The sequence below is a fragment of the Puma concolor genome, chromosome B2, assembly GCF_028749965.1.
Source record: "Puma concolor isolate L17-30 chromosome B2, mPumCon1.1.hap2, whole genome shotgun sequence".
Taxonomy (NCBI): domain Eukaryota; kingdom Metazoa; phylum Chordata; class Mammalia; order Carnivora; family Felidae; genus Puma; species Puma concolor.
The window spans coordinates 32,476,129-32,490,851 of NC_141671.1; the positions used below are offsets into that span (position 1 = coordinate 32,476,129).

The 14,723-nt window shown below is 40.2% G+C and overlaps 2 protein-coding genes across 2 annotated transcripts in view; one reads left to right on the forward strand and one right to left on the reverse strand.

The window, feature by feature from the left end:
* LOC147580875 (DLA class II histocompatibility antigen, DR-1 beta chain) overlaps window positions 1–14,723 on the reverse strand; it is a 77,873-nt gene that overhangs the window by 40,112 nt on the left and 23,038 nt on the right. The gene's annotated exons all lie outside the window — the stretch shown is intronic.
* Window positions 9,248–13,111, forward strand: LOC147580876 (HLA class II histocompatibility antigen, DR alpha chain-like). Its single transcript, XM_086706517.1, has 5 exons — window positions 9,248–9,404; window positions 10,563–10,808; window positions 11,271–11,552; window positions 11,853–12,018; window positions 12,707–13,111. Exons 1-4 carry the CDS (start codon window positions 9,323–9,325, stop codon window positions 12,005–12,007), a joined length of 765 nt encoding a protein of 254 aa, XP_086562643.1. The 5' UTR covers window positions 9,248–9,322; the 3' UTR covers window positions 12,008–12,018; window positions 12,707–13,111.

Genomic DNA, 14,723 nt, shown 5'->3' on the forward strand with positions numbered 1-14,723 from the left:
TGAGGCCAGCATTACCCTGATACCAAAACCAGATAAACACATCATTAAAAATGAGAACTACAGACCAAAATCCCTGATGAACCTAGATGCAAATATCCTCTACCAAATACTACAAATGGAATCCAACAATACATTCAATAATTCATTCACCACAAGCAGGTGAGATTTATCCTGGGTTGCAAGGGTGGTTCAATATGCGCAAATCAACATGATACATCACAGGCACCAAAAGAAGGAATAAGAACCATATGATCATCTCAAAAGACACCGAGAAAGCTAATGACAAAATGTGAAATCCATTCATGATAAAAAAAAAAAAAAAAAAAAAAAAAAAAAAAAAAAAAAAAACGCCTAACCAACTATGTATAGAGAGAATATCTCAATATACTTAAAGCCATTTATGGAAAAACCACAGATAATACATCCATAATGGGGAAAAACTAAGAGCTTTTCCCTGAAGGCCATGAACAAGATAGGTTTGTCTATTCTCACCACTTTGTTTAACATACTCCTGGAAGTCCTGGGGCACCTGGGTGGTCCAGTAGGTGAAGCGTCTGACTCTGGATTTTGCCTCAGGTCATGTTCTCACAGTTTCTGAGACCCAGCCACCTGTGAGGCTCTGTGCTGACAGTACGAAGCCTGCTTGGGATTCTCTGTCTCTCCCTCTCTGTGCCACTCCCCTCCTCTCTCTCTCTGTCTCGTCCAAAATAAATAATTAAAACTTTAAAAAAATTCTCCTGGAAGTGCTAGCCACAGTACACAAAATAGAAAGAAATTAAAGCATCCAAATGGGTGAAAAAGAAGTGAAACTTCACTATTTGCAGGTGACTTACTACTATACAAAGAAAACCAAAAGATTCCACCAAAAAACTGCTAGAACTGACAAATGAATTCAATAAAATCAATGGACAGAGATCTGTTGCATTTCTATACACCAATAATGAAGCAGCAGAAAGAGAAATCAATGATTCAATCCCATTTACAATTGCACACAAAACAGTAAGACACCTAGGAATAAACCTAACTGAAGAGGTAAAAGGCTTGTACTCTGAAAGCTATAAAACAATGAGGGAAGAAATTGAAGATGACAGAAAGAAATACAAAGACATTTCATGTTCAAGAATTGGAAGAATAAATATTGTTGAAATGTCTGTACTATCCAACGCAATCCACACATTTTACACGAACCTTATCAAAGTACTAACAACATTTTTCACAGAACTAGAACAAACGATCCTAAAATTTGTATGGAAACACAAAATGTCCCAAATAGCCAAAGCAAACTTGAAAAAGGAAGACCAAGCTGGAGGCATCACAATTCCAGACATCCAGTTATATTGCAAAGTTGTAGTAATCAAAACAGTATGGTACAGGCACAAAAAATAGACATATAGATAAATAGAACAGAACACCCATAAATACCAAGAACCTGGGAATAAATCCACAACTATATGGCCATTTAATCTTTGACAAAGCAGGAAACAAGATCCAATAGGGAAAAGACAGTCTCTTCGATGAATGGATTAGGGATAACTGGACAGCAGCATGCAAAAGAATGAAAGTGGACATTTTCTTGAATCACACACAAAAATAAATTCAAAATGGATAAAAACCTAAGTGTGAGACTTCAAACCTTGAATATCCAAGAAGAGAACAGAGGCAGTAACCTTTTTGACATTGGCCAGAGCAACTTCTTTCTAGATATGTCTCCTGAGGCAAGGGAACAAAGACAAAAAGAAACAAACAAAAATTATTGGGACTATATCAAAATAAAAATATTCTGCACAGGGAAGGAAACAATCAACACAACTCAAAGGCTACCTACAGCATGGGAGAAGATATCTGCCAATGACATATCTAATAAAGGGTTAGTATCTGAAAGTTATAGAGAACTTATACAATTCAATACCCCCAAAATAAATAACACAATTAAAAACTGGGAAGACATGAAAAGACATTTGTCCAAGGAAGACTTACAGATGGCCAATACAAACATGACAAGATGTCATCATCACTTACCATCAGAGAATACACATCAAACCTCTAACAAGATATCACCTCACACCTGTCAGAAGGGCTAAAGTAAAGAGAACAAGAAACAACCAGTGTTGGGGAGGATGTGGGGAAAAGAGAACCCTCGGCATTGTTGGTGAGAATGTGAACTGGTGCAGTCACTGTGGAAAATGGTATGGACATTCCTCCAAAAGTTAAAAATAGAACTACCCTGTGATTCAGCAATTGCACTAGTGGGTATTTACCAAAGAATACAAAAACACTATTTCAAGAGAATGCATGCACCCTGATGTTTATGGCAGCATTACCTACAATAGCCAGTTATGGAAGCAGCCCAAGTGCCTATCGATTGATGAATACATAGAGAAGATGTGGTGTATATACACACACACATACACACACACACACACACACACACAACACACACACACACACTATATATGGAATATATATATTCCACACACACAATGGGATATTATTCAGCCTTTTTTTAAGGCTTGCCATTGCAAGCCAAATCCTGCCATTTGCAACAACACGGATGGTGCTAAAGAGCATAATAATAAGCAAAATAAGTCAAAGAAGACAAATACCATATGATTTCACTCACTTGTGGAATTGAAGAAAGAAAACAGTTGAGCAAAGAGGTAAAAAAGAGACAAATCAAGAAACAGACTCTTAATTATGGAGAACACACGTAGATGCCAGATGGGGGTTTGGGGGATGCTTGAAATAGGTGATAGGAATTAAGGAAGACACTTGTGATGAGCATTGGGTAATGTATGCAAGTGTTGTATGGAATCATTGTATTATAGACCTGAAACCAATGTAACACTGTATGCTAACCAACTAGAATTAATTTTTTTAAGGGAAAATAAAATATCAGGTGTGAGATTATGTTAAAGCTGTAAACATATGAAATGTTTTAAAAATATCTTATGAAATTGTATATTTATTTATAAGAATATAATTTATATATGAGATGTAGTATATATGATACATACACATATTTAATATTCATATAATTTATATGTGATATATATTATATAGCATATATATATTTCTAATGGATAAAAAGACAGTATTCCCATAGACACACACACACACGCACACATATATATATATATGAAAGAAATGAAATCAAATTGTTCATATATCAATACCCAGGGGATTTTCTTACATTGAAATGCAGATTCACATGATTGCCCTAGGCAACACTTGGCTCTCAGATTCACTCAGTAAGATGACAGACAGAAATGAAAGCATGTCAAAGGGGCCGCATCAGATATTTTTATCTTCAGTGGGACATAGTCTTGAAAAAGTCCACAATGCAGTCCAGGTGCTAGTCTCTGCCCACCCCACCCTCAAGGGAGACTTTAGGTGTGGGAGATGAATTGACACCTATGGGAGAGGAGTCTGCCCTGGCTTAGCATCCTCATCTCCCTTGGAGCCTGTACATCTAATAACAACTCCATGAGCATAACTTCCAGACCCCGGTTACAAGGGTCACTGCATTTAGTGATGTGCAAACTGTGGGTTCCCACCATTTGTTAGACTTCATCCAGTATTCTTCCCAGGCATGATATGATTTACCAAGCAAAGGGCATTTTGACCACAGACAGTTTTCTCTAAAAATCTAGCTGACATTCCTCCTTTATCAGATTTCCAGAAAAGACCTAGAAAATGAGCCTAAGATTAAATTTGCCATGGAGCAGTAGAAAGGGTGTTACACATTTACTGTTACGAGTCAAAGTGATTTACATTTACTTTTTCTTTTTTGAAACACACCTTTGTTTTCCAAGCTGTATGACTTAACATATATGGACTCTAAAACAAACGACCAAACACCAACAACAAAAAGGAAGAAACACTCATAAATGTGGAGAATAAACTAGTTGTTGCCAGAGAGGGATGGGGGGGATGGTTGAAATTCAAGAAGGAGATTAAGAGGTACAAACTTCCGGTTGTAAAATAACTAAGTCCTGGAGATGAAGCCTACACCATAGCGAATATAGTCACAAATATTTTAATAACATTGTGGGGTTATACATGATAACTACACTTCTGGAGAGAATATCCTAATGTATATCATTGTGAAATGACTATGCTATACACCTGAAACTAATATAATATTACTGGAGTTCAATCAAACATTTTTTAATTAACAAATAGTTTTAGGCACTTGTGGGGATGAGCACTGGGTGTTGTATGTAAGCGATGAATCATGGGAATCTACCCCCAGAACTAAGAGCACACTGTATGCAGTGTATGTTAGCCAACTTGAAAATAAATTACATTTTTAAAAAATTTAAAAATTAAAAAATAATTTTAACTCTTAAAAAACAGGATTTAAAAAAAATGTGTTTAATGTTTACTTATTTTTGAGAGAGAGCAAGAGAGAAACAGTGTGAGCCAGGGAGGGGCAGAGAGAGAGGGAGACACAGAACCCAAAACAAACTTCAGGCTCTGAATCATCTGCACAGAACCCGATGCAGGGTTGGAACTCACGAACTTGAGATCATGACCGGAGCCGACGTCACACAGTTGTGAACCGACTAAACCACCCAGGAGCCCTCAAAAAACAGTATTTTTAAAAACACATTCCATTTTGTGTGCTTATCAAAACAAAAACAAAAAAATAAACAGAGGTGGCTAGGTAGCTCAGTCCTTTAAGCATCTGCTCTTGATCTCAGCTTAGGTCATGATCTCAGGGTTCGTGAATTCAAGCCCTGCCCTGATATCACAGATCCTGCTTGGGATTCTGCTCCTCCCTCTCTCTGACTCTCTCTCTCAAAATAAACAAACAACCAAACAAATAAACAAAAACACAAAAACCCAGTGATACTTAGTATAAAAAGACTTTAAAGGTCATTAACCTAGTAATCATTAAAGAACCTAATTACATCAAACATACCTGAGAATTTCAGATGCACATATAGAAATATTAGGTAATGCATCCTGAATTAAGAGCTTTGACCTTCCCAAGCCCGCTGAATACTCTGTCAGAATTTAAGAAGAATTAAATACTATTGACCACAAAAGAGAATATCCTAGTACCACTTTTACTGTGCATTATGAAAAAGACAAAAACAAAAACAAACAAACCAACAAAAAAACGGGGAAGTTTCTTCCTGAAAACCTTTGAATATTCACCTAGAGGCACAATGTCAAGACAAAACGATGCCATCCCTTCTGACTGCACTTATGTTGAAGTGATTTTACAGTTTTCAATGGACTCATTTTACTGGCCACAGGGTCAGACACTTGATTGAGAATACCACCGTGTTTACCCCCTAAGTGGAACCTTCCCCTAAGATTTTTTAAAGCTCAGATTTCACAGAACAAATTGTAAATGCAATTATTATCTAGAAGATATGATGGTAAGATTTAATATAGTCATTATTTGTGGGTTTTTTAATTGGTGAGAGAAAGTGCATACCAAAACACCTTCCAGTGAAACCCATAGCAATCCCCAGGCCTAGTTCTCTTCTTTCTTCCTACCTTAAAAGTTTTAAAGTTTCAAAGTAACCTCAGAAACCCAAACTGTGTGAGGTTACTCTACATCTTCACTCCTGGTTATTCTAAAATAGTTTACAGCGTTGACCACTCCTCATGTATTATCCCAACAGAGTGTTGCAGTGATCTGTTCTTGATACGCCATTTGTCCACTCGTGTTCTCCCTGTCCTCTTGTGTTCACCAACATGTTCCTTCACACTCTGTGCTGGACCCACGCCACACTTGGTGCAAACAAGCCCCACCTCCTGCACCAAAGTCTATTTTTGTGTAAAAATTTCCTTCAGTCATTTATGACATTCACTTGACACATGAACTAGGTACATTCTTTTTAATCATTCTCTAGCACCTTATCCTAATCCAGTCGGTCAGCAGGCCTAGTGATTCATCTTCAAGTTTCTTAACTTTTCATCTTCATACTACCTGTATTCTTCTTAAATTCTCAACGAGGGTTCTGCATTTTATTCTCACTAAGACATGTCCTGCCTTTTCGTCTTCCTCCCTCTCTCTGAATCCATCCCAACTAGAACGTGAGTAAGATGAACTCAACTCACTTCTGCCTGCAACAATTTCCAGCAGGGGGTAGAAAAGGATTTATCTTAAATCCAATTGGGACAATTGATTCTTACATTGTTCCAAACAGTTTAATGGCTGAATTCAGATATGTTTGTGCAATGTACAGGAAATTTTAGAATGCTCTACTTATTAAAATTTAGCAAATAAATCCTATGGTATGCTATAATTCCTATACAACATCACGAGAAGAACTCCTCTAATGAGTGTGTGTGTGTGTGTGTGTGTGTGTGTGTGTGTGTGTGTGTGGCATTAATCTGCATGTTCTTATTGACAAAGATTACTCAAGCAGAGAAGCGTGATTTCACAACCCCAGGGCCTATTAAAAACTCAGACTTTTAAGAATATATTTCAGGTATAGGTGAAGAGAAAATGAATCAAATTCACATACTGTCATTCTCCCAAGTTAGAGATGGGCCAAAGCACCATGGTCTCTTTATTCACACAGAATAGGTTAGGGAGGCCCACGACCACACCACTCTAGCACATTGATTAATATCAACAGTTGGCACTCTTGACACTGAAAGAAATTTATTTCAGAACACTAGCTTCTGCTACCTCTCAACATGGGATGGAGAAATGAAACAGAACCAGTAAAGTTTCTCCATGTAGATTTGGGAAGGACATGCCTGGATTGATATTCTTCCCCAATCCCACCATCAACTCTGATAGGAAGTTCTGCATGCTAAGGGCAAAAGGCATGGAAGGAAGCCAAAAGAAGGGGCTGGAGGTTCGTTGAACACACACCACACACACATGAAGTGGTGAGGTCCCAGACATAATCTGGCTCTGTGAAAAACTATCATGTCCAAACCCTCCCCTAAGAGCCCAATTAATATTTTTTCTGGTTCTAGGTTACCCACTGTGGTAAGAGCCTGAGTGAACCATGGTGGAGATAAACAGATGCTAGAGATCTAGATGTATCAAGATGTAAATATATTTTAGTAATTTTCCTCTCAGCTTCTGTGATTTGTGGGTACTAAAAGGAATAGATGTAAGAGTCTCTTTACCCTGGAATCTGGATGTGGCCTACACATTGCAAGTGAAAGTTAGTAGTATGAGATTTCAGAGGTGGCAGGTAGACTGAAGCTATCTCGGGTGGTGGACACAATGGTTTCACACGCAGGAGTCTTGGCAACAGCCTTGTGTTCCCAAGACAGTCTTTCCCTTGGGGCTCTAGAAGAGCTGAGATGTCCACAGAGGCTTCCCACAGGTTCTTGACCCCTCAGAGTTAGGGGTCTGCACTGACCTGTGCTCCTTCAGGCTTCCTAACAGTCTAAAGATGGAAGTCTCTATTATATAGAAAAATTGTAACAAATAGTTCTGTTGAGAGTGTCTCCAGGGACTTCTATTTACAGACTGGACTTTTACTAGCACAGTGGCTCCACACCATTTGATGCCACTGAGAAGACCTTATTCAAGGGTCCTCGGAAATCCCCTCAGACTTAGGAAGCTCAAGTATAGGAAGAGACCTGGGGACCATGAGTAGAGTCCAGATAGGAACTTCTCTCCTGTCACTGGGAAAGGGAAATGAAAGTATTTTCTAAAGTTTCCCAAATGTACTAATTTCCTGAGGAGAACCAATCAGTGCTTTAGAACTCAGCCATATCATAAGTTGCTGCAAAACACCTGAGGGTGAAGGTGCTATTACAACATGCAAAATGTTTTTATATAAAATGCCTATTTACCATATATCTATGAGCACCTTAAGACCGACTTAGTATGCCAGCCAGCAAAGGGCAGGCATAACAACATCAGACTTGCTTTTTCCTCTGAGGGAGGAGATGAAAAGCCTAAATCATCAGACCCAATTCTCAGCAGAGACTGATACGGTAGAACTCTCATCTGGACCATTCTTTTGCCTCCAGGAAGTGTATTTCTTAACAGTTTTAGGGCAACACTGTGTTGTGGATCTCTCCCAAGTGATCCAAAAACCAGGGTCAGGGGATGTTCAAAACCCTTGGATGTGATTAGATAATCAGTAATGGTAGGGTTTTCTCCCTCATGATTTGTGAGGGCAGCTGTGGGGCAAATAAGGCATCAGCACAGTAGTGTGGAAAATCCACCCTGAGCGTATGTGTCATGACTGATATTCAACAGTGAACTCACCATCAGATGGCCTGCCTCACTGACAGGTCTCTCTTCACTGGTTGTATTCAGATTCCAGCCCTTTCTATGTGTGGTTTAATTGTCCTTATTATGGCCCCAAATGTTCACAAACATCAGGGCCAGGGTGTTTTAACTTTCCGTTTTCTCAGGAGAGAATATCAAAATACATTCTTAGGAACAGAATTTCAATAATTTATGTCATGAGGACAGCAGTCATGATGTTATGACATGAGGAAGGTTATGGTAAAGCTTTCCTGTAGTTTCTTATCTCTATTACTGCCAGTAAAATAGGCTCTGCCCAATTTGCTCTACCGTATTCATCAACCTGATTCCTCAAATGAGGTGTGTCCCCCCAGTCTACTCCAATCTCTGGTCATATTTCAAATAGTAGAGATTAGAGTCCACGGTTTCCAGTAACCACCACCTATGACATCTCTAACATCCATGTATAGTTACGGGAATGTTGAAACTAACTTTCACCTCTGATGTTCTCTAAATATGGTACAGTGCCATGGATTCCCAGTCTTGGACTGAGTTGTCCCTCTGGGACAGTAGGACATGGAGGAGAATCTTAAAGCAATAAGAAGCTTCTTAAGTGAAACTCTGTCACACAACACTGCCAAAATCAGGCATTCTCCATGGCATGACAATTTACCATCTCTTAAGATGGTTTATTAGCCCTGAATTAGCATCCCCAGCTGTCACAGCACAGAGGAATCATCTGTTATTAGCTCTCACTTTGGTGTGTTTCCATTGACTCTCCTCTCACTATTAAGCTTCAAGCACATCTCTTTCTAGCATTTGGGCTGAAATGGAAGAGTCTGTGAGTAACTTCCCAACATTCTTAAAACCTGATGTTTTGTGTTGTTATTTGGTTGTGTGTTTATTTGATTAAGAACTTTATTTCTTTATCTAATGAATGAAGTGCTTCCTTTCCTGAACCATTTACAAGAGCCCTTCCCTTAGTAACAGATGTGCCATCTCAAAAGGTCTTTGTGATTGGCTGTACCTTAAGTGATTTGAATTTTAATGTCAGACCTTCTCTTTTCTTCTAGTCTTGTCACTTCTACCCCAGTCTAAGGCTCTACTGCCCCCATCAAAGCACCAAAGAAGAAAATGACCATAAATGGAGTCCTGGTGCTAGGATTTCTTATCGTGGCTTTCCTGATGTGTCCTCAGGAATCCGGGGCTATCAAAGGTGGGTGCTGAGAGAATCAAATCTAGGGATATGAGCTCTGAAAGCACTGGAGAGATGAACTGTAGACACTTGCAGGACAATCTTTGAAGTGAGCAAAATGATGACAGGTATTATGTTGCTATAAATCTGAAAGTATAGCAAATTGTAGTCTGGAGGAGTGCTGCCATTACCATTAATTGAAGTCAATCACATGTAGTTTAGAGAAGCAAAAACTGAGTTCTATATTGACTAATACCATTGACTTTGAAGTGTGCCAAATGTGAGGGAGGAGTAGGTTCTGAGAAGCATTAATAAGCTGCTGTCTGGGCTTCAATGTCTCTTACTGGAAAAAATGAGTGCCATTACAAATTTCAACCTCACATAATTTTCTGGGGATCCAATGAGAAAACAATATGAGATGTTCTCAGCTCCTGTACTTAGCTGAATACATGCTGGTTAAATTTTGCCATGTGAATCTTATCAGCATATTTTGAGCACAGATGTTATATTGATGATCACTAGAAAGAACATCGCCCCAGAGCAACAATCTATCCAGGGAGAAGGAAGGCCGGGTACCTTATATGAATTGCAGTATATATGTGTATAGATATCAGAACATTTGTTTTCTAGGTAAAGTGAATACAATCTTGTATGTCAATTTTATATCCATTGACCGAAGAGAATTCAATATTTCATTTGATTCCAGAGTTCAGGGCATAGCCTTTTAAAGAGTGTCTCCCTATTCTTAAAACTGCAATAGTCTGAGAGATTCACACAATTAAGGCTGAGGAGTATTCAATGCCTGGGAAAATACAGTGAGTGATCAATTCCTTTTTAGCAGCTGCTGGTGAATTTCCAAAGAGTGAATCACTTCACAGCTTGTAACATGGAGCTTAACAACAGCTTCACAAGACTGAGGGATATTCATCCCTCTTTTCCTTCAATCCACCCTCTCTAACTCTGCCCCTTTATTTCTGCCTTAGAACTCTGTTCAGCCTGGTTGTCCTCCACCTGACCCTCATCTTCAGGTTCATCCCTGCCCTCCACCACTCCTTCACTCTGTATGGTTCCACTCCGTATGGTTGCACTGCCCCTGCCAACATGTTTTTCTCACATACTGGATTCTTCTTATTCTCTTCCACCTGGTACCCACTCTGACACCCTTTTCTGCCTTTTCAGAGGAGCATGTGATCATCCAGGCTGAGTTCTATCTGAAGCCTGATTCATCAGGCGAGTTTATGTTTGACTTTGATGGTGATGAGATTTTCCACGTGGATATGGAAAAGAAGGAGACAGTGTGGCGGCTTGAAGAATTTGGACGTTTTGCCAGCTTTGAGGCCCAGGGTGCCTTGGCCAATATAGCTGTGGACAAAGCTAACCTGGACATCTTGATAAAGCGCTCCAACCACACCCCAAACACCAATGGTAACTTCTACACCGCTAGACATTGGAATCCTAACGTTGAAACAGATGCTTTGGCTTGTGTTACATTTTTGTGACTGACTTTCCCGGCCAGGGGCCTAGAGTCTCCATCAGCAAGCCCCTACCTCTCATGCCAAAGGTCCAAGAACAATGTATGAGTTTATTCCTTTCCTGAGGTGCTCACATCTTATCCTTACCACCCACAGTGACTCATACTGTGAGTCATTGCCCCAAATCTATGCCAGGAGAGACAGGAATAAAATTATACCCGTTACTTAAAGTATCCCAATGTATCTTATACCATAACATTGGTTCCAATTCACGGGGGAGAGTATCAGAGATAGGTATCTGAGACTGTGGCATAGATTCTCGGGACACATTTCCAATTGCTTTTTCAAAAGCTTCAGTGGCAGGGAGAGGGTATAGCCTAAGCAGGGAGGCCTAATTTCTGTCATGCGTCCCCAGAACCTCCCGAGGTGACGGTGCTCTCAAACAGCCCTGTGGAACTGGGAGAGCCCAACATCCTCATCTGTTTCATCGACAAGTTCTCCCCACCAGTGATCAATGTCACGTGGCTTCGAAATGGAAAGCCTGTCACCACAGGAGTGTCAGAGACCGTCTTCCTGCCCCGGGAAGACCACCTTTTCCGCAAGTTCCACTATCTCCCTTTCCTACCCTCGGCGGAGGATGTCTATGACTGCAAGGTGGAGCACTGGGGTTTGGATGAGCCTCTTCTCAAGCACTGGGGTATGGACCATCCGTCAATCTCCTTTCTTCTATGGTTTCTTCCCATGATGCTTTGTCTGGTGCTTTGAGACCCAGAGTACTGTAACTCATCCATAACCATTGCTACAAATCCTATTCCTTGTCTTATCCCATTATTCAGCTCCCACTTGTTAATCTGCATTCCCTTCATATATCATTCTGTCTTCCTCTTATTTAGGTGACTAGTAACTCTTCATTGACTAAATGTCTACATTTGCATCTAAGTGCTTTTCCAGACCATGATCATTGCTTCTGTACCACACTCTGTTTCATTTTCCCCAGAGTTTGATGCACCAACCCCCCTCCCAGAGACAACAGAGAATGTGGTGTGTGCCCTGGGCCTGGTCGTGGGCCTGGTGGGCATCATTGTTGGAACCATCTTCATCATCAAGGGCATGCGCAAGGTCAATGCTGGTGAACGCCGGGGGCCTCTGTGAGGCATCCACAGGTGGGTTTAATGTGGGCAGAGGAAGACATATATGGAGTTTTCCAAGGGTAGGAAACAGCATGGGAAAGAGGATTGTGATGCCTTTCAAGTGATAGGAAAGTCATGGCTCTTGCTAGGATATCTTTGCTAGGATAGAGCCAGACATTGACATCGTCTGGTATCCCAAAGCTTCAAGATCCCTTATTTCTTTCCGTACGTGTGTACCTAGACCAAAACTTCAGTCTTGGAAATTACCTCCACTACCTAAGACCATTGTTTCACATCAGAGTATTGAATCCAAGTGTTCAAGGAAACATTTGGGCACTTCCTGGTTTGTATTTCCTGAGGCAGACCTTCAGTTAAGAAGGGTTTCCAGAGTTTGGCTCACTTGGGCTTAGGGCAGATTCAGTGCATGAAATGAAATTCTCTTGAAGGTCAATACCTATATTTGCTTCTCTAATCTGAAAAGTGATGTTGAAACTTCCAAGGGAAGGTAAGCAGTGCTCTGCTCATTCATCCTTACTCAGAGTGTAGGGGATGCAGTTCATGTTGGAACAGTGGTATTTAGGTTGTGTTTACTGGACAGATGTGAGAGGAATGTTATGAGTCTTTTCCAAAACAAAGGATTAAGGGAGAAGAAAAAGGATCTGAAAAAAAGAGCTTAAAATACTCATCTTAATCTTTAGTAACCATGTATGTCTTTCTACAGGCAATGGCTTTTCCCAAAGAGAAGATCAATGAAGAAATGTGTGCCTTGAAAGCTTTATAAGCCTCGCAATATCCCAATTGCTCACCTCACTGAAGACAACTATTTTTCAGCATTTTCAGCCCTTTAGCTATTCTAAGAAGAATGATGCCTTCCTGATCTGTCAGGCTCTGCTGTGGAGTTATTCCCTGTTTATTGCCCTTCTTGGGTCTATTTTTCTCCATTTTCTACCATCATTTGATCATCACCATGTGTTGCCTCTGGAATAGACCCCAGAGGATCCCTTCTCTGCCCGGAAACACTTTGAATGTTCAATTCAAACATCTCTTCACACTTATTGCTTGGGTTTCTCCCAACTGTGATTGTGTTTTTTTTTAAACACAATAAACTTTTGATGTTCTGAGGGAAGGTTTGATGTGTAAGCCAGTTCTTCACAGAGACTAGCGAATATGTACGATTCTTTCTTCCGAAATGCGTGAATGTTGAATGTCTGTGATAAGTTCTGTAAGTAATCAGAAATATCTAGGTTCATTAGGACCATGCCTCACTTGTAGCATCCATAAGCAATTCAGTTGCTGTGATCCAGTCCCCCTATGGAAAACCCTAGAGTAGAGTTTGTTCGGAGATCTCTACTTAGCAATGGTTTCAGGATCTGGTCTTGGTTCTTGAGTCTCCAACCCAATGATATATCTGGATCTTTGGTAGAATGAAAGCAAAATGTAGGGTTTAGCCTCAGATAATGAATAAGACTCATGATGGGGAGCAGGTGGGAGTGGAGTAGGGAAGAGAAGAGTAGGAATCATATACCTTACAGAATTTATGTATCAGTGACACTCATTCCAGGTTTAAGGAAAAATAGGATTGGACATTGCGTGTCAGCATTACCCATCTAATTAACATGATCTTGGAGGCCTGTTTCATCACCTGGAGAACGGTCTGACTTATTCCTGGAAGACTCTTGTATTGCATATGTATCCCTGAGTAGAAACCCCCGGTAAAAAGATGGAGGTTGGACAGGACATGACATTTAGATGGACTGAAAACATGTTTGCGACACAGAGGGCTATTGCTCTTTATCTATGAAACTCTTACTAAGCGGTTACCAGGGCCTAGCCGATACCTTCCAGATTAATTATCCTGACAGTTTGCTCGAGTGGCAAAGAAGGGCAGTTGCAATGATGTCAATTTGGGGTTCAACTTACTCTACCTTTGTTATCTGTGCATTCACTGGTACCCTGCTGAACTAACCTATCTGATTCCTTTCTTGAAGATACTGATGGCAATTTTCCCACACTGAGTTATTACTATAAGAATCAAAGGAAAACTGCAAAAAGACTAAGTACAATGCAGAGAAGTAACAATGCTTCAAGAATTATAAATGCCATTATTTTTTCTCAAAATTTCAATACCTGATGATAAAAATCCCGGAAAAGAACAAATCAAGGCAAGATGACTTTGAAGGGTAGCAGAATACATCACCCCAAAATATACCACTTAGCCAAAAGGATCCTTTAGAGCTGAGAAGGTGGTCTTGGGTAATCAAATTGTGTTAGATTGCTTATTGGCTGAAGAAGGAGTCTGTGCCACAGCAGATACCTCCTGCTGCTCCTGGATCAACACCCCTAATATTACAGAAACCCAAACACAGGAAAATGACAAACAAGCTTCTTGGCTAAAACACATTGATACCAACTGATTTGGTACCTGGGGGTCCCGACTAAGAGACATACTTCAGTCCCTTGGTATTCTCCTGATAGTCGTCATGAAGCTGTGTTCTCTCAAGGGGTTTAAAACCATGTTTATAATCACCAGCAGTACATCAGATGGTCTCACTGCACTTGGAGAAGCAGAAATGGCATGAACGGTGAGGTGCAAACACCTTCCACGAACCTGATCTGATAACCTAAGAGTTTCACAGGGAAACAAGAATAACTTCAGCCTGATGGTGACTGAGAGTGTCACTAATGCCAAATTGTTGGTCCATCTCTCATGCATGAAAGGATGACCAAAATGGGAGATG

Bases quoted from the DNA above. Each gene is read 5' to 3' on its own strand.
- LOC147580876 (XM_086706517.1), top strand. From the start codon at position 9,323: ATGACCATAAATGGAGTCCTGGTGCTAGGATTTCTTATCGTGGCTTTC. The intron at 9,405-10,562 runs GTGGGTGCTGAG...CTGCCTTTTCAG, and splicing joins GGAATCCGGGGCTATCAAAG to AGGAGCATGTGATCATCCAG. The intron at 11,553-11,852 runs GTATGGACCATC...CATTTTCCCCAG, and splicing joins GCCTCTTCTCAAGCACTGGG to AGTTTGATGCACCAACCCCC.